Raw genomic sequence first — 18,566 nt, 5'->3', positions numbered from 1 at the left:
GAGCAATCGGAAAGGTCTCCTGGCAGAGGGCTGACAATTTGCTGGTGCAAAATAGCGGGTCACTAGCCGAATTTAGTCGCTGATCAAACGCGCGGATCTTAACTGACAGCTCGTCCGCATGGGCCAGCGCCGTCTTAACTTCCACCTCACCCCGCACGCCTACTGGATGCCGTTCTCGTTCAGCTGAGGCTGACCGCTAGTATTACGACATGCTACGCAGCCAGGGCACTTTTTTGGCACTTTTCCCGCATGAATACGTCTATTATCACTTCAGTTGTCCTTTCTACGTTGCACTCACGGCTTAACAACAAGCCAATCGCCTTCGTATGACTCAGGTATACTTGATATCGATATAGGAAAACTAGGCGGCCGACTCAGGTCCGAAGAATTCATTATAGCATTATAGCATACCCATCCATCCATAACCACCGTCTGCACAAGGGGGGTATAATATCAGGAAACAACCGAGCGAAACCCAAATCATGAACGCCAAAGCTGACAGCGACCCAATTACTCGATCATGGCGACGAGCATCCTTTCGTAGTCACCCCTTGTCTCGCCTTCGATCCTCTTCCTGAGATCCTTTCCATACCTCGCCCGGTAGGCCTGCTTCACGGCTTCCTTGAAGCCGCGATCCCAGTGGACCCTCACGACGCGATCGATGAGGTGCCTGTCATGAGTACCAGCGCCCGCCATGGCATCCTCGAGCAGCTCGGCCTCCGCCATCGGCCTGTTGAGAGCACGTGTAAGGGTAAGATGCAGCGCATCCTTCATATGGCCCGAGAACTTGGAATCAATGGCCTTGGTGAGCGTCTGGTGGTAGCGGCGCTGGTACGCGTCTGCGATGGCGCGGAGCTCGCCGTCCGAGCGCTGCGACAGGACCTGGCAAGCGTGAACGGCATTCTTGTTCAAGCCGATCGGGCCGGTTCCCATGGCGTTCTGGAGCTCCGTTGTGGCCTGGTCGATGTTTTGAGGGATGATCGGGGTCGACTCCTCGTGCCGGGTGCCGGCCGCAAGCATCACGAAGAGGGTTTCGGTGCCGGCGGACAGATCTCCTCTGAGATCGGCCTCCAAGTCCCTGTTAAACATTTTCCTGTATTCCGCCCTGATGGCGTGGATGTCGGCATTGCTACGGCCGCAGAGGACGTCGTTCAGGTCCGACTCCTTCGTGCCCACGCCCTTCATGGCGTGGAACAGAGTGTGGGCATCCTGCTGGAGAGGGCCACGGGCACAGGCTAGGAGCGCCTCTCTGAAGTCGCCGCTCGTCTCCTTTTCCAAATCACGCAGCAGGTCTCTCATGAAGCGCTGGTTATATGTTTGGCGGACCGAGTACATTTGTACGGGATCCATCTTGGAAAGCACGCGGATTACCGCCTTCTCGTCGGTGCCGAAGCCCTTCATCGCTTTTCGGAGGGCTTCAGCATCCATGCTTGTATCGACAAAGGGCATTTGGCTAGAGTATCCTAGCGAAGGAGGCGCGGGCGGGCCGCCGCCGTAGGCCTGCACAGGCGGCGCGCCATACTGGCCCGGAGGCGGCGCGCCATATTGCCCGGGAGGAGGTCCTGGCGGGGGGGCTCCATACTGGCCAGGCGGAGGCGCGCCATAGCCGTGCTGCTGAGGCGGGTACTGGCCGGGAGGAGGACTAAACTGCTGTTGTTGCGGCGGATAGCCTTGAGGGGCACCATACTGCTGTGGCGGCGGCGGGTAGCCGGGGGCGCCGTACTGCTGAGGGGGAGGGTAGCCTTGGGGCGGGTAACCGCCCTGCGGAGGGTACTGGTGATGCGACATTGGTGGTGGTGGCGGTGGTGGTCGGTTATAGCCTTGTTGAGGATAAGGCGAATATGACTGGCTTGGTGGGGGCTGATTGTAGCCAGGCTGAGGGGAGTCTTTATGTAAAGTAACGAGGAAGGGGCGACGTCAGTGCCAAGTACTCAGCCTTGGGGGCTGTTGGGGCGCAATGAGACTTACAGGGCTGCTGGAATGGTGGCGGCTGTTGATAGTACGACATGGCGGATGGCTCACTAGCTGCTTGCAGGATACGGTCGAGAGAAGGAGCAATTGGCAGCGTTGGCAATGGGCCGAACTGCCGGGTGAGGTCGAGTTATGAGAGGGCGCGACGAGCACGGATGACGCCAGCGCCCGGTGGCTGACGAGGAGCGCGAGGCTGAGTTGGTCACAGCCACTCAAAAGTCGCGTGGTCGCCGCTGCAATTTGGGCTGCCCCTCACGCTTTGCACACCACATGATTTTTTCCTCGAGGCGCAGCCGCCTGCGCTTTGAAATACCTCTGGGGTGGGGGCCAAGAAAGTACTCGCTGGTACCCTCGCCTCTTGCCGCGCCGCGGGCGTCTGCACGGCGCCGGATCTGCTGGCGTTCCCTGCCGGCTGCCGTCAGTGAGTTCTTGGACCAGGGTCCCCTTCTTACCAAAACGGGCGGTCGGGCGCAAGGCCGAGGCGCCACCTGTGCAAGTGCGCGTAAATGCTGCCCAGTGAATGCGGCCGATCGCTGGCGTCTGCCTTGCGTGCAGTCGGTGAGGGTGGCTGCAGATGCAGTGAACCGTTCGCTGCACGCCAGGCACCCCGCTGAAGAAGCAGACCGCAGCCTGAGGTATCTATACCCGCCGTTGTCTCCATTGTACCCGCGCACTCTGCCCCGGCCCCAGCCCTGTGGCCCTGCTGCACTCCGCAGCCGATGCACGTCTCACGGCCCAAGGCGTGTCCGCCTCTCCGCCATCGCCTCCACGCCGCGGAGGCCTGACTCACCCTAAACGTCATACATCCCAAAAATTTGTGGCCCTTTCTTGGCGCAGGGTCACCGGAGTCTCTTCAGATACCATGCTATTCGTCCGTCACTTGACGATACATAGGAAGAATTCGGGGGGCGGATGAAAGTTTTTCGAAGCCAAAGTCTAGTGACCTCGCCGACAACACCGTGCAGCTGACTTAGAGCATGACGGATGATCCGTCGCCCTTCTGCTTAAATGTGCTTCGTTTCGCACCGCTTTGGTGCCAGTGCACACAGACGCATGCCACCGTCTTTGTCCTCTCCTCACAGCACACATCTCTAGGCCTCGATCCTCCGATCCCAGCTGGCTTGGCTTACACTACATAGCCTCTGCATCATTTCTCACCCCGCCGGGCTGTCCCCCTCACAAGGCAGACTTTAATCCCGCACCGCGGAAAGCAAGGGCGTCAAAAACAAAGATAAGGGGAACAAGACCCTAGAACCAGCATCGCTTTCGTCTCAACCGGAGCTCTTCCATCAAAAAACAAGAACAACCCCTACCACTCAACCAACCAACCAACCAACCACCATGGCCAACTACAACCCCTCCTACCGCCCCGGCACCACCAACGCCCAGCCGCCATTCATGGCCCCACCTCAAGCTTACTCGGCGCCCCACCCCGTCAACCAAACCCCACAACAACAACAACAGCAGCAACAGCAACTCTCCCGCTACTACCAAGACGGCGGTGCAGCCGCCACCAACAACAACCAGAGCCTCGCTCCGTGGACGGCTCCGCCAGCAGCGCCGCACCGCGGCGACTCGTACCGGTCGGTGCGGTCGCAGCGGTCGCAGCGCTCGCATCGATCGCGGCGGTCGGTCGACGAGGAGCACGAGAGGAAGCATCATCATCGCGAGAAGAGGCCGACGATGGGCGACTCGCTGTTCGCGTTTTGGGGCGTCATGTGGGATGCGGTGAGGTCGCCGTCTGGGAAGCGTTGAGGGAGAAGGAGAAGGAGAAAGAGGAGGAGAAGAAGAAGAAGATCGTTGCGAGGCATCAACCGGCTAATTGAAAAAAAAAAAAACTTTGGAAAGCATATACCCAGGGACTAAGGAAGGAAAAAAACATCTGTCATGAAAGTTTCGCTAGTAATTTCAGATTTGAGGCGTTCCGGTTTACGGGTTAGATAGGGTTGGGCGACTCATAGACTGAGTTTGTTTGTTTCCCTTCTTTCAGCATAGCCATGGATTAGGCCTCGAGGGGCCAAACATAAGGCGGCGTTACTCTCCTAGTGTATTGCTGTTAAACGACGTCTTGAAATGAATGAACGAACACTTACCCTTCATCGTTGCGCTTGTGCTCTACGACGCTTGTCACCCGATATTCGAAACTGTCGACGTACAGTAGACAGGCAATCAGAGGACGGATATACGATGATTATCGAGTTCATAATGTCGATTTGCTTTTCCCCAAGTAGCTGTGTATATGCTCCATTCCGTCTTTGATAGTTAACAGCACTCAGCGTACAAGTGACTCGAACAAAAGAGCTTCCCCGCCGGAACGCGAAATATGGCCGCCGCAAGACTCAGCACTTGAGCCCATAAATTCTAGAATCGAACCAAAAAATTGAAGAGAAAAAGCGGCACAACTTTATCCCAAACTCCGCCTCGCCGAAACTTTTGCTGATGCCTGGAGAGGAAACAAAAGATCCCGCTCCGTGTTGTAGGATAAGCAGCAATATTCACATTATTCAAAAGTAATACGATATAACAGATGTCAGGAGGGGATGGGAGGCGCGTTCGATGCTGGCCGGCCGATAGAAATGGACGTCAGCTCTGGTGCAATCCATCCCGTCAAACGAGACATTTCGAATGACTTTGAGCTCCTGTAGGGAGGGTTGTCCAACGGCAACAACTTGGAGAGCCCGACACGCAGCGACAGGACCGATTGCGCTCCACGCCCGGATGGTTACGAGGATATTAGGGCTGAAAGCTTTTGCTGCTGAAGAAAAATCGTGTCGATCGTGAACGGTGCGGCGGTGACTAGTAGACCTCGCCTATGTGACGCTCGTTGTCGGGTTTCCACGTCCCTGGGAGATATCAGTAAATTCCTGCGCGACAGCACACAGCAGGGGCGTGTAACTGAGACTAACCTTCGAAGTTGTGTTTGACAAAGGCCATCGGATCGTCGTCCTCACCGGCACCCATTTGGCGAACGCCAGGGCTGAAACTGGTGATCGGCAGTACTATGACATCGCCGACCTTCTTCGCGGCGGTGATTCCGGTAAAATCCTCCCAGCTGATGTTCTTCGTGCTCGTGCTCATGTCGAAGTACTGCGGGTCGTTGAAGAAATCGAAGATGATGTCGGTCCACAGCGCGGGCCCGGTGTACTCGACGATGCCTTTGACGTCAGCGACCAGGGTGCCCTCCCGCTTGCGCTTCAAAGTCTCCTCGGTGATGTTGGCGACAATCTCGCGCAGGACGGGATGGCCGGGCTTCGACTGGATGGTCCATTGGCAGAACTGGATGCGGCGCGAGTACCACTCGTGCCAGTCCTCCCTGTCGGGATCCGCCTCAATGCCAATGACCAGCCCGTACGCTTCCCGTGGAACGTCGGACGGCACCCATTCCGTGGCGGGCTTCAACGCGGCCGTGTCAATGTCTGAGTATATACCTCCCCTGGCCAGCAAGATGAGGTAGCGGAAGAAGTCGGCCTTGAGCACGGGCAGCGGAAGCGAGTGGTACGCCTCGAGCACCTCCGGAATGGAGGCGTAAAGGTGGCGCATCAGATGCACGGCGACGGAATCGGTGATGACCTCGTGGACGAAGGTAGGGTGGTGGATGGTCCAGCTGGCTTCGGGCTCGCGGAAGATCTCGTCGAACTCGCCCGACGCGGGCGTGTATTTCCATGTCTGCCAGATGTAGGCGGGGAATTTGCCCTGGGGGTCGTAGGGAAACTGGTACTCGAGCTGCTGGCGCAACGGCTTGGTGTGCAGATCCTCGAGCGCTATCTGCGGGCGCTCCTTCTTTGCTACAGCCTGCGGTGCCGTCTTTTCTGTCTTGCGCTCGGAGGATTGGCCGGCCTGGGCGGCGGCGGCGGCGGCAGCGGCGTCGATCGCATCTGGCTGGGGTGCAGCGTTGGAGGCGGGCTTGGGCTCAGGCACCGCAAGCTTGGCCGACGGGCCGGTGGTGTGCGATGATCTCAATAGGATGAAGAAGGTGAGCAGGGTGGCGGCGACTATGAGGGCCCGGCGGAAGGTGAGCATGGTGGGCGACGGGGGGCCGCCGGAGCGCAGACTGGAGCTTGCGGATCTGGAAGGGGTGAAATGGCGGCTGGCGGTCAATTTTAAGAAAGCTGGGTTGGGTGGAGGCCTGTTGGCGGACGGTGGAGCCCGGCGGGGGCAGAAAGCGAGGCGGAGATTTGGGTTGGAGAGACAAATAGGGTTGGGCGAGTCGGTGCTCGAAGATCTGTTATAGCAGGCGGGCGTGAGGAGCGATTGCGACCCTGCCAAGCGGATCTTTGCGTTGTTTCAGCTGGGCTGAGGGCGAGCTCGGCGGCGGTGCAAGCCGCGGGCTGGGGCTGATTGGTGCTTTAAACTGCTTGTGAGCTGCCTTCTCGAACCCCTCGCTTCAGGCCTAGTGTTACAGATTCACGACTGCTCTGACGGCTGCGCGAGGCCAACGTCCTTGCCGACCACCCTGTCGTAATCGAACACGAGCGCCACGGGTCATGACGGTTTCCCGCGCGGGTTTTATGCTCTGCCTGCGTTTCGTCGATGCGCGCCATCTGGCCGCCGGGGGCCACGCGTTTGCGTGGCCATGCAGCGCCGCCGCCCGTTGTCACGGCCGCCCCGACTGGCCGGCCGCCCCGACTGGCCGCGCCCCTGGCCGCACCCCAGCCAGGCACGCCTCCAACACGCGTTACTACCTACTGTGTTATACACCACCCCTCCTCGCCCGACACGGCTCATCAACGCACCGCCCTCGCGGGGACGCGCCGCGATCGGCTCTGGCCAGGGCGCCGTGCGGAGCGGAGCAGCCTGCGCGGCGTCTCAACCGCGTCCATTTTTAGCCGCTGGCTAGCCCGCAGCTTACGACTCCGCTGCGAGCCGGCCTGCTCACCTGTACCGGCCACATGCACGCCTTCTGCGACCACGGCACGCCCTGCGCCTATCGTCCATGTGCCGTACCTGCCGGCTCTTGCCCTAGCTGCCCTGGCGCCCTCGTCTTGTCCGCCCCGTCACCCGCTGGCCGGCCGTGCCTTTGCTGAGCCCGCGCCCTGGGACATCATCAGCGGGCACTCTGTCCGCGACACGGCACCCTGTGTGGAGCCGTTTACGACCGCCTGTGCTCACCGGAGACAGGAGGGACGATCTCCCACTAGAGGAGCTTGTGAAAGCTTGAATGCCAAACACTCGGCGCATAGGCGGCCGCTGCACGCTCCCGCTCCAACGGCGCCGGTCAATCCTATTATTGTTGCAGCGGCTCTGCTATCTTTGTCTCACCAGGGCCCGGCCAGGGCGCAGCCCGCAGGAAGCTTGCATACGCAGCAGCCTGGCCCATTGCCTCGAGCACGTTTTCCACCGCCAGCACGGTCCCAAAGATGCCTCCCTCTCCGGCAATGCTGCTCAGCGTCGCCTCGTGCAGCGCCACATGCACGCTGGCGCATGCATCCTTGAGTACCGCGCAGTCGAACCCTCGGTCACTGGCCTCGCGGACGGTGGTGCTCACGCACACGTCGGTCGTGACTCCTGCGATCAGGAGATTCCTGATCCCTCGGTTGCGCAACAAGAGCTCGAAGTCGGTGTTTGCGAAGGCTCCTTTGCCGGCTTTGTCGACTATCGGTTCGCCCTCGGCTGGATAGAGCTCAGGGATGATGTCGTGTCCCTTGCCTCCCCGAATGAGAAGCCGTCCTCCGAGGGGGCTAGGCGCGCCGATGCCTTGACCTGAGGGGTTGTTGCGAGAACGGAAAGCCTCTCGAGGGGAGAGGGTTGAAAGGTCGGCACGGTGACCTTGCAAACCATCAGGTCAGTGCGGGTCAGAAAGCGCAAGGAGGGCGCTACCTTCGCGTGTGTGGTACACTTGCCAGCCGACCTCTCGGAAGGCATGCAGAAGTGCTTGGATTCCTGGAATGATTGCTCGTGCACCAGAGATATCGTGCCCCTGGTGCGTCATGTAACCGCCATCAGTGCAGAAGTCGTTCTGCATATCTATAATGACCAATGCGGTCGTTTCTCGCGAGAAGGACGCGTCAGACGGCCACGCGTAGGGGACTGCAGCCGGAATTTGTGAAGCAACCATGGCAGAAGGCAGTCGCCGGTGTGGTTCGGTATACTACTTCAGTACCAATGCTGCGTTAGCATTGTTTAAACATACAGACTGGACCACCAAGGGACTGGTCTCCCATAAGTACGCGAGCAAAACGCGACTGATCGGCTCACAGGTGACTTGGCCGAATCTTCGAAAGCTGGCACATCAATGCTCGGCCCCGTCCCGCCTTTGTATGATGCGCGTACAGGGTGGACGTTGTTTCTTGCAAGCCTTATCCGTATGTTCACGTGTTTTTCGATTTGCTTTTGGCACCAGTTCGACGGATAGATGTCTTGTGTCTCTTGAAAGTTGCGCTCTCTGCTGATCTTGACCAACGAAACATGAATTAGAAACATACGTTCATAAAAGGTGGCAAGACGCTATGCAAGTTTCAAACTGAAATCGCATTCATGGTGAACCAAAACCAGCCCCGGAACCGAGCCACAGAGTGGCTGTCAAACAGACTCTGGCTTCAACAAACGCATACTTCCAAATCGCCCGAGCTTAGGATCTAGTCTTTGATCACATCTCCAGCATTTATAGAGCTACAGCTGTTCCCGCGCTCACGATTCAGTTTGCGAGCCCTACCCCGCTGCGGGTCCTGGGGCCACGATGACGTGACTGGGGAAGCTGATGCCGTGCTCCGGACTTCGACAATCCGATCACCACGATTTGCGACGACCCCCATGCAGCTGCGTGTACAGTATGCATATCATTGGAGCATCTAAGGCCGCACTGCACCCTTTCAAGATCAGCCAGGTGCCCCGCATTGGACAATTCACCTATCCGTTGTTTCGAGATTCTCTTGTAAGGTACCAGGCATATTTTCATGTCAAGAAGATCCAAGGTTCTAGGCGTTTAGTACTGCAGATCCATCTCTGCGCTCACACAGGCTGATCGTCCATCTTGAATCATACTTTTTAGCGCTTGGAGGGGCATACACCAAGAAACACGCAATCGTAGTCTGCAATGGCGCAGTTGTTCATGGTTTACATACATCAAACTCAGTTCCCTCTCCCCCGCTCTTTTTCTCTATTACTCCTGAACGTGCTCCACGCACCTTGTTACCCGCCACCAAACGACAAACACGACTCATCCGTATCGCTCCCCCAAAATCGACTTGCACCATGTCAAAAGAAGGGTCAAACGGTGATCTTCCAACCATTGACCTGAAAGTAGCCACCAACGGATCCAGACCTGAGCATGAACACACCTTTTCGGAAGTATCCCGACCAATCGTGGTTTCTCCAGCCGTTGGCCAGAACTTGGGCAGCCCGGTAAGTACCTTGTTAGAAAAGAAAATCGAAAAGAAGGCATCTCAGAGCGGTGAACAGAGCTGACAATATTTCTCTACAGACCGCCCTCGCAATCGGCGCCTTTGCAACAACGCTGACGACTCTGTCCTGCTCACTCATGGAATGGCGCGGCGTCACAACGACAAACGTCTTCATCGGGAACTTCTTCTTCATCGCCGGCATCGGCATGGTCATCTCCGCGCAATGGGAAATCGTGAGGGGGAACTCGTACGGATATACTGTTCTGAGCGCTTTCGGTGAGTAGTGTGTTGGAATTCCACACCCCGTGCGGTCAGGGGGAGGAGAAGAAGAAGAAGAAGAGGCGAAGCATGCTGGGCGATTCCACGGATTGGCGGTGGCGAACACTGTGCACTGACTTGAGTGCCCTTTCTTTTCTTATTTCTAGGTCTCTTCTACGCGGGCTTCGGCGCCATCATCACACCCTCGTTCGGCGTCACTGAATCCTACGGAACCGACACGGTCGAGTACAACAACGCGCTCGGATTCTTTATGCTACGTAAGTGAGGGAGACGCCTCGCAGTGGTCATGCGGAATCGCTGACCAAAGGACAAAAAGTGTGGACCGTGTTCAACACGTTTTTCCTGATAGGCGCATTGCCAATGTAAGTGATGAGTGCTCATCAGCTGTCCTCCAATTTCCTCCCTTCCAAGAAGTTTGGTCTGATACAAAGATAGAAACCTCGTCTACATCGCCATCTTCGCTACGGTTGAGCTTGCCTTCGGTCTTGTCGCCGCCAGCTACTTTGCCGCAGCGGATGGGTATGCGGACGCGTCGGTGGCGCTGAAGAAAGCCGGTGGTGTATTTGCGTTTCTGTCCGGCCTGTGCGGCTACTACACACTGGGCCACTTGATGTGCCAGGAGGCCTTGTTCTTCTCGTTTCCAATGGGCTCGACGGAGCGCTTCTTCAAGAAGAAGTTGAATGAGGAGAGACCCGAGCCTCAGCATGCACCTGTACGTGCTTAGTCGATGGTAAATCGAAGCAGGTCGAGCCGTTCACGTTGAAGAAAGGAAAACCCGTGACGCACGCTCGCGCAGTTTCCTTCCGTCCCACGTCTTCACGAATGACTTCTTGGTTGATGACAAGATATCGTCGATTGTTCTGATTCGTAATGAATGCAATGGTATGTCAAGCTTGGCATTGATTCCTCTGCGATTGAGCGGACGAAACAATGTGTACTCCTCGTTGCTGGCGGCACACCGAGGTGGCTGAGCACTGAGCAGGGCAAGGTGGGCATCGACGAACGGTTGACGCATCTCCTCTTCCTCAACGCTAGCTTGGGCGTCCCTTCTATCTGCGTGGTGGTTATCAATGAGAAATAACAGTGGTAGTGCTTCTGGTATGGTTATTTTTCTTACGCGCCCCACTGCATTTCGTGATAATCGCTAGGGCTTCCAGTAAAGTAATTCAACCAATTCAAGCCTCTCAGAGTACTGGATTATAAGTACTTTATTGACGGTTTGGTTTACTGGAATTGGAAATTGTCTCCTAAATTGCGAGATTTGATTGTAAATTTGGAGGGTGAATTGAACAAGTAAAACGGAATTACGATTAGAATTGCGGGATTGTTTTAGAATGATGAATTTTTAGATTGACTGGGAGCCCTGATAATCGCCCCGATAGTAGACTAAGGTGATGATGCTGGTATTTTTGTGATTGGTTTCTGGCGAGTTGAAGAAAAAAAGACAGAGCAGGTGAGGTTGGCTGATCCTGCCGTAGTTGACACGGTTAAATGGAGAAGTTTGGAGGGAAGTACACCTGCCCGTATAACTAAGAGCTAACGTTCCATAGGCGTCAGAAACGCCTAGTGATGTGCTTTAGCTAGGCCACGGTCCATTGGTAGTCATCTGCCTGGCATGAAGCGCAAGCCTTAGGACCAGATTGAAACCTCCATATATATACTTAGAATAATAGATGTGGCCCATACGCTGCTGCGCAAATGGACCTGACATCCTGTTGTTGCTACGCTGCATTGTCAACTCATGTGCCTATTAATCCACCAAATAGAAGGAGCTTGTTTGAAGATTACCTGATCGAATGGTGGGAACGTATTCATTGCTCTGTGGCTCTACCATCTGGTCTTTGGCGGGCTCTTAACGAGAAAGTTTACGAACCACATACCCAACAGACGTCCCAGGTACTACCCTGTCTGTTCGCCCCTTGAAATGTAGACTTAGATTTCCTGCGATCTCGCGTTCAATGATTCCAATTGCATACATCACGAGAGGGATTACGCAGCTGAGAATTTCATTTTTGGATACCATCGTCCGTGACTCAACAAGCCATTTACGGCCAATTGAGTATGCATCGCGAGCATCGTGTGGTCCATGGTCGCTCCTGACTTCTCAGGACGGCGACCCCCGCTTCCTGTCACTTTGTCTCACATCTGCATCCCTTGATCGGTCACGCCGCCTATAGTCGTCTTCCGAGTCGGCACGGCGTCTGCTTTTCCGCTCTCTGTCCCTTGAATAGTCGCGACGGCGATCCCGCCTGTCCTGGCCATCATCCCTACGTTTGCTCCTTCGTTCGTCATCCTCTGCGTCGTCCCGCCGCCTACTCTTACGATCTCTATCCTCGGAGCCATCGCGCCTCTTAGACTTCCGATCTCGGTCTTCTGAGCGGTCACGCCGCCTGCGCTCTTTGCTCCTCGACTTTTCTTCCGACGGTGAGCGGGTCCGGCGACGTCTCCTGCGATGCACCCTCTCCTCACCATCCTCATCCCTATCCCTGCGTGACCTGTGATGCCTGTGCTTCCTCTTCTCATCTTTCTCCTTCTTGCCGCCGCCATTCTTCGCCTTCCACTCCCTCACAGCCTCCTCAACCTCCTCCTTCTTCTCCTTGATCAAATACGCCTTCATCGGATCATCATCGTCATGATTTCTCAGCAGCTCGGCCAACTCCCTCTCCTCCTTCAACACCGGCCTGCTCTCCTCCTCGTCCTCACTTTCCGTCTCCACCGCCTTCGCCACCGCACCCTCCTCCTCCTCCTCAGGCGCTCCGTACGTGTTATCCCGCAGCTCCTCCCCCTCCTTTTTCTTGTACCGCGTGTGATCGACGCTTACCACGCGCCCCATTATCTGCGCGCCGCTCATGTTGTCCACGGCCAGGTCGCAGCTGCGTTGGTCCTCGTACTTGAGGAAAGCAAAGCCCTTGCTCTTGCCCGTCTCCTTGTCGCGCACGAGGTTGACGTAGACGGGCTCGCCGTACTGCGAGAAGATGGTGACGATGTCGCCTTCGGAGACGTCGTATGGGAGGCCGCCGATGTAGATGAATGCCTGGCGCGGGGGAGGTTTTGTGTCAGCAAGACCGTGCGCCGGATGATGAGTTTGCGAGGGTGCGGGTGACGCACTGTGTCTCTGTAGTCGGCATGCCATGAGGCTTCGGGGGTGATGCCCGCTTCAAGCTCGCGCTTGTTGAGCTCTTTGACTTGGCGGATCTTGTTCATGGTGGTGGTGGTGGATGTGCAGGGTAGAGTCCTGTGCGGTGGTGACGATTGGAGTAGAGCGGAGAGAAGGCGCAAGCTCGTGCAGCACCGCGAGCTGGGGGACGGTAGCGCGAGAGCTGAAGCAGCGGCGCAGGAACACGCGCAGTGCAGATGGGGATGACGCGCGCCACGAAATATTGCGGCGCGAAGATGTCATGGCGGCCGCAGTCGCCGACATTTAGCCAAATGCTCCGCCCCCTGACTAAGCGGCTGGAACCGAGGTACGCACCAGAAAGCCACCCGGCGGGGCGTTCCAACTAGTTTGAGCCACAAGAGGTACATCAGACTTCCGGTTCACTAGACCATGAGACGGCAACCGCCTAGCTTGCCAATAATAGATATTTCCACGAAATGTCCATAGCCAACCCAGAGCACTCGATCCGAAAGTTTGGCGCAAAACCATCTAGCGCCTTCGGCTCGGGGGGCGCCGTGCATCGTCCCCAGACTCTGGACCAACCAGCATCACCTTCCCTTTCCGGGCATTACTCGTAAAATCTCACGCACACCACCACCAGCCCAGTCTCTTATCCGCCAAACCCCATGGAACCCCCTAAGACCGCGCGCCCCCAAGCTTGGCAATAACGCATCGGCGTCAGCCACAGCTTTCCCATCAACACCCGCAGCCTTTTCCAGGAAAAAAAAAAAAAAAGAAACATCCTTCGAACCCTCCCCCCTCCCCAAATAAATCCATCAATCACTCATCACCCAACCCTCTTCCCCCAAAACCTCGTCAACCCCACCCTCCCAAACCCCGCCGCACGATGGAACGCCTCCGCCCTCCTCTGCCCACGCTCGTGCTCAGATGATGATCGGCCCCCATCACCGCCACCACTCATCATCATCGTCGCCATCGGATCGTCGTCATCGACATCGTCCCTGGCGCACGGCCACGACACGGCGAAGCGGATGGACGGGAGGACGGATGTCGCTTCGTCCAGCAACGCGGCCAGCAGCGCGCGGCCGACGCCGCGGCGCCGGTGGGCGGGTGCGACGTGCAGCTTTTCGATGAGGATGAAGCTGTGCTCGGAGACGAGGTGGTGGTTGGTGAGGGGGGTGGCGTCGTCGTCGTGGCGGAGGGAGGAGGCCGGGGCCGCCGGGTCGGATGGAAAGTGGTGTTCGGCTGGCTCGACGAGTTGGGGGAGGAGGGTGCCGGCGCTGTTTGGGGGTGGGGGAGTTTGTTAGTGTGTGTGGAAAGGGGGTCTTTTTTCTGGTTGCGGAAAGGTGGAGGGTCTGAGAAGGGACGGGGGAGGGGTGGGGGGGACTTGCTCGTCGTAGGCGCAGAGGAGGAAGGTTCGGGTCTGGAAGCCGGCGTTCTGGGATGATATGCTGAAGCAGTGGCTCAGGGCGTGCTCGCGGTTGAAGATTTGGCCGGTGCAGCTGCCGATCTGGTTTGATGAGATGACCTTGTTCTCTGCGGAGGGTGAGATGAACCTATGTGAAGGTGAGTACGGACTGCTTCACGTGAGGATTATGGCATCAAAGTGAGGATCTCGAGTTGGCATCGCTGTCGGTGAGTCGCGCAAGCAGTTAGTTCTTCTTACTGTTCGTAGGCGTAAGCCTCAAGCCTTGGATAAGGTCCGCCGCAATGGGTCTCGTACAGCTCCAGAGCAATCCTTCGCTCTGCGTCGGTCAGTAGCTGATTGGCTTCGCCACCGTTAGTCTGGTCAAGCGTCCGCAGCCCTCGGGGCTTCCGGTCATCTTTCGCTTCAGAAAGGGAATTCCAAATGTCTGACTGTTGGGCCCAAGGAGGCCTTGGAACCATGATGCCGGTGTCAAGTGAGGTGATCCAGTTGTAGGTGTTGCAGAAAGTCCCCAAGAGCTCGAGCTAAGTGAGAATGACAGAGTGAGGTCCATGTGACTTCAATGGGTGAATCGAAAGAGAGCGGCGGTTTCGCGTGGATTGGGGTGCACGAGGCTGTGCTTCCAAGTTCCGCGACATTCGAGAGCCATTCAACACCGAGTTCTTGTGAGGTCGAGTTCGCCTTCCTCCAGAACCACTCTTGTAGGGTAGCCGCTACCTCCGCGGTCTGTGTGCACTTCGAACTTGGCATCAACCTACGCTCAACACGTTATGTAAACCACCGTCGTAGGCCTTGAGCCCGCTTCTTGGCAGCGAGACGATGGATTGGTGGTCTCGGGAAATATACGAAGTTCCCCAGACTTCGGAAACACCAATCCGTCGCGTGGTCGGGGACAATAGCGGAAGGTGAGCAAACGTCAGACCCACAAGTGACACACCAGGAACTCAAGAGCGCAGCCAACACTGCGGGGAAAGCTCTTGTTGCGGAGAGGATTGCGGAGAAGCTGAGGTCCCCGCGCCTGTCCACCCGGACACGATTCGTCAAATGAGGTTTTCGTTATGTTATAGCTACTGCCCTGGCCCGCGCCAGAATAACCCGAACCAGCGAAGGGTCTGGGTCGGGCCTTCTTGGAATCGAGCATAGCAGCAAAGACTGCTTGGGACGCGAAGATTAAAAAAAAACGAAATGAGGGGCCAAGAGCACAGCACATGCTGACGGCAGAAAGCAGATCTTCTAGAAGCGACAGATCGCGCAGCACCACGAGCGGCTCGGCCGGTCTCGTGAAGTGCCGCACGGGTCGTATCCCTCGAGTACCCCAGACGCGACTCAGCGGCATGGCATATGCCGAGCGTAGTCCGTGCGCAGCATCTCACAAAACGCAATTACGGCACGATAGCAGAGATAGAAAGAGTTTTCATGGTGGTGCGCGGGAAGTTGGCGCAGCGAAGAAACGGCGAGCAAATATATGCCGCGTGGCGCTGGCGCGGCGGCTAGGGCCGGCTGTTGCTGCGGGCTGCGGGCTGCGGGCTGCGGGCTGTTCTTCTGTCGCCCGCGTGCCACCACTGACTACTGATCACCGACCGCCGACTGCTGCCGCTGACGGCCGGGGCTGCGCGCAAGGCAGCCGTCAGCCTCGGTGCTCCCGGTGCGCCTTGCTGCCTCGCGAACGAGACAGTGGCAGCGCAGGGAAACCACCGCGCTGGCGGCGTATCTCCTGCTCGCGCCGCTATCATGACAAGAGCGCAACCGCTAAGAGAATCCGCTCTTATCAACGCCCGACTCCGCAAATCACGTCAAATGGAGTCGCACCCATGAGCCCGTGGGCTTGGTGCAGCGACTTGGCAGCCTTGGCCCTCCACAAGGATCGCGGGCGGGCATGCTCAAGGCTGAGCGCTGCGTGCGGCGAAAGCTGATTCCGCCCTGGCCGCCCTCGCAGCCAATGCTACTTCTTGGTCCTGAGCCGGCCCTTGTCCGAATGGGTAGGTCGGCGTCGCGCACAAGAGCCTGCACAGCGCAAGCAATGTCTCGGCGCATGTATAAGACCTTGCCCACGGCGTGTCGCCTGGGCCTGCCGTGCCTGACCATCTCCGCCGCTCCAAATATCGTGCGTTGCCGCTCCACTGCGTGCTAGCTGCCGAAACGGTTGCTGCACCGCTCACGACATCGCCCTAGGTCTTGTCATCACAGGGCGCGACCCTTCCTGCATCTCCTCACGTGGGTCCACTCTTGTTTGCCGCCCGCTGCCCTTATAATCCCGGCCTTTCCCTGACTTCGCGCCTCTTCAGCTTCTGGTGGCTGCGACTAGAAAGTATATCGCTTTCGCTCGTGGCATCCTGTCATCCGCTCCAGGCTAGCCCTTTTTGCCTGCATCCCGCATCGGGCACCTACGACCAATCCCGGAGCCGTCACGAGAACATCAGGTTCCTGGCCGTGAGATAAGACGACGACACAAAGGGCCCCTCCGACTCCAAGCGCCGGCGTCGCAAGAATTTTCGACATGGCCATCTGGAACCGTGCCAGCACCTCCTCGTCCGACGAGCCCAAGGTTGCCCGCGATGCTGAGTTCGGCAAGACCGACTATGAGGCCAATGCCTCCTACGATCCCGCCGAGGGCGAAGTCCACCAGCAGACCGGCGAGAAGCAGAACCTGCACCGTGGCCTGGAGGCTAGGCACATCACTATGATTGCCATCGGTGGCGCAATTGGTATGAGGCGGCCCCCGCTGTGGAACAAAACGGAGCTGACAATTGCCCAGGTACGGGCTTGATCATCGGCACTGGCAAGGCCCTGGCCCAATCCGGACCTGCTTCCATCCTGATCTCGTACTCTTTCGTTGGCCTTCTCGTGTTTGCCGTCATGGCTGGTCTCGGTGAAATGGCTGCATGGCTCCCGCTCGGATCTGGCTTCTCTGGCTATGCCAACCGCTTTGTCGACCCCGCCCTTGGTTTTGCCCTTGGTTACGTAAGTCCTGAGAACGAAGCTGAGAGACACTTTGTGCCCCAAGTGGAGGCTAACGAAGGTGCAGACCTACTGGTTCAAGTACATCATTGTCACCCCTAACCAGCTCACGGCCGCTGCGCTGGTCATCCAGTATTGGGTATCGCCCGAGAAGATAAACCCTGGTGTATTCATCACTGTCTTCTTCGTCGCCATCGTATGCATCAACTACTTTGGCGTCAAGTTCTTCGGTGAATTCGAGTTCTGGCTCAGCAGCTTGAAGGTCGTCATTATCATCGCTTTGATCATCCTCTCGCTTATCCTAGCACTCGGCGGCGGCCCTACCCATGACAGAACTGGCTTCAGGTACTGGAAGAATCCCGGCGCGTTCAAGCCGTACATTGACGGTAAGTGAAAATACGTATTGAGTGTACGATCGTAAACTGACCGTGTTCAAAGAGGGCTCCGCCGGCAAGTTCCTCGGTTTCTGGAGCTCCATGATTAACGCCGTTTTTGCCTATCTTGGCACCGAGCTCGTCGGTGTCACTGTTGGCGAAGCCCAGAATCCCAGGCGCACCATTCCCAAGGCCATCAAGTTGACCTTCTTCCGTATTCTCTTCTTCTACTGCTTGTCGGTCCTGCTCTTGGGAATGATCGTCCCGTCCGATTCGGATGATCTTGCTTTCGCCAACAAGAAGTCCAACAGCGCTGCTGCTTCTCCCTTCGTCGTTGCCATCAAGATTGCGCAGATCGATGCTCTCCCGGGTATCCTCAACGGTTGTATCCTGCTCTTCGTCTTCTCGGCATCCAACTCGGATCTGTACATTGCTTCGCGTACCATCTACGGTCTCGCCAGCACCGGCAAGGCCCCGAAGTTCCTGGCCCGCACCGACAAGCGCGGCGTTCCGGTTTACGCCCTTGGCGTCTCCTCGTGCTTCTGCCTGCTGGCGTACATGAACGTCTCGGACGACTCGAAGAAGGTGTTCGGCTACTTTGTCAACCTGGTGACCATCTTCGGGCTGCTGACGTGGATATCAATCCTGGTGACGCACATCTACTTCGTCAAGGCGCGCGAGGCGCAGAACGTGCCCAAGGAGTCGCTTGCGTACGTGTCGCCGTTCGGCATCTGGGGCAGCTACATTTCGCTCGGCTTCTGCATCCTGATCGCCCTCACCAAGAACTTCAGCGTCTTTACTCACAGCGAGGAGTATGGCGACTTCGACTACAAGAACTTCATCACCGGGTACCTTGGCATCCCTCTCTATCTCATCATGATTGTCGGCTGGAAGTGGTGGCACAAGACGGAGGGCATCAAGGCTACGGAGGCCGACCTCTGGACTGGAAAGGACATCATTGATCGCGAGGAGCAGGAATTCCTGGCCCAGCAGGCGGCGAACAATAAGGGAGAGAAGACATTCTACTCGAGATTCGTCTCTTGGTTGTTCTAAGAGTTGGTAATGGAGCGGAAAAAGGTCTGTGCAGGAGATGTAGTAGG

General features: G+C 57.2%; 8 protein-coding genes across 8 annotated transcripts; 3 read left to right on the top strand and 5 right to left on the bottom strand.

Annotated features, from left to right (window-relative positions):
- Window positions 1–510: 510 nt before the first annotated feature.
- BKCO1_19000116 (annexin) lies at window positions 511–1,788 on the bottom strand (the record flags this gene model as incomplete). The annotated part of the gene is made up of 1 exon (XM_020271901.1): window positions 511–1,788. One exon carries the CDS (start codon window positions 1,786–1,788, stop codon window positions 511–513), a length of 1,278 nt encoding a protein of 425 aa, XP_020131221.1.
- Window positions 1,789–3,312: 1,524 nt separating this feature from the next.
- On the top strand, window positions 3,313–3,726 carry BKCO1_19000115 (uncharacterized protein; the record flags this gene model as incomplete). The annotated part of the gene is made up of 1 exon (XM_020271900.1): window positions 3,313–3,726. One exon carries the CDS (start codon window positions 3,313–3,315, stop codon window positions 3,724–3,726), a length of 414 nt encoding a protein of 137 aa, XP_020131220.1.
- Window positions 3,727–4,767: 1,041 nt separating this feature from the next.
- On the bottom strand, window positions 4,768–5,991 carry BKCO1_19000114 (glycosyltransferase family 32 protein; the record flags this gene model as incomplete). Its single annotated transcript, XM_020271899.1, has 2 exons — window positions 4,768–4,814; window positions 4,878–5,991. 2 exons carry the CDS (start codon window positions 5,989–5,991, stop codon window positions 4,768–4,770), a joined length of 1,161 nt encoding a protein of 386 aa, XP_020131219.1.
- A 1,204-nt stretch (window positions 5,992–7,195) lies between these two features.
- Window positions 7,196–8,026, bottom strand: BKCO1_19000113 (isochorismatase family; the record flags this gene model as incomplete). Its single annotated transcript, XM_020271898.1, has 2 exons — window positions 7,196–7,737; window positions 7,789–8,026. 2 exons carry the CDS (start codon window positions 8,024–8,026, stop codon window positions 7,196–7,198), a joined length of 780 nt encoding a protein of 259 aa, XP_020131226.1.
- A 1,136-nt stretch (window positions 8,027–9,162) lies between these two features.
- On the top strand, window positions 9,163–10,314 carry BKCO1_19000112 (acetate transporter; the record flags this gene model as incomplete). The annotated part of the gene is made up of 5 exons (XM_020271897.1): window positions 9,163–9,312; window positions 9,392–9,587; window positions 9,737–9,847; window positions 9,907–9,952; window positions 10,026–10,314. 5 exons carry the CDS (start codon window positions 9,163–9,165, stop codon window positions 10,312–10,314), a joined length of 792 nt encoding a protein of 263 aa, XP_020131225.1.
- A 1,380-nt stretch (window positions 10,315–11,694) lies between these two features.
- Window positions 11,695–12,794, bottom strand: BKCO1_19000111 (u2 snrnp component ist3; the record flags this gene model as incomplete). Its single annotated transcript, XM_020271896.1, has 2 exons — window positions 11,695–12,624; window positions 12,699–12,794. 2 exons carry the CDS (start codon window positions 12,792–12,794, stop codon window positions 11,695–11,697), a joined length of 1,026 nt encoding a protein of 341 aa, XP_020131224.1.
- Window positions 12,795–13,534: 740 nt separating this feature from the next.
- BKCO1_19000110 (uncharacterized protein) lies at window positions 13,535–14,595 on the bottom strand (the record flags this gene model as incomplete). Its single annotated transcript, XM_020271895.1, has 3 exons — window positions 13,535–13,988; window positions 14,076–14,264; window positions 14,375–14,595. 3 exons carry the CDS (start codon window positions 14,593–14,595, stop codon window positions 13,535–13,537), a joined length of 864 nt encoding a protein of 287 aa, XP_020131223.1.
- Window positions 14,596–16,631: 2,036 nt separating this feature from the next.
- BKCO1_19000109 (dicarboxylic amino acid permease) lies at window positions 16,632–18,519 on the top strand (the record flags this gene model as incomplete). The annotated part of the gene is made up of 4 exons (XM_020271893.1): window positions 16,632–16,839; window positions 16,890–17,095; window positions 17,160–17,478; window positions 17,531–18,519. 4 exons carry the CDS (start codon window positions 16,632–16,634, stop codon window positions 18,517–18,519), a joined length of 1,722 nt encoding a protein of 573 aa, XP_020131335.1.
- Window positions 18,520–18,566: the final 47 nt, after the last annotated feature.

This window comes from Diplodia corticola (genome assembly GCF_001883845.1).
Source record: "Diplodia corticola strain CBS 112549 chromosome Unknown scaffold19, whole genome shotgun sequence".
In the NCBI taxonomy this organism is placed as follows: domain Eukaryota; kingdom Fungi; phylum Ascomycota; class Dothideomycetes; order Botryosphaeriales; family Botryosphaeriaceae; genus Diplodia; species Diplodia corticola.
This window is presented reverse-complemented; position numbering and strand designations above follow the sequence as displayed.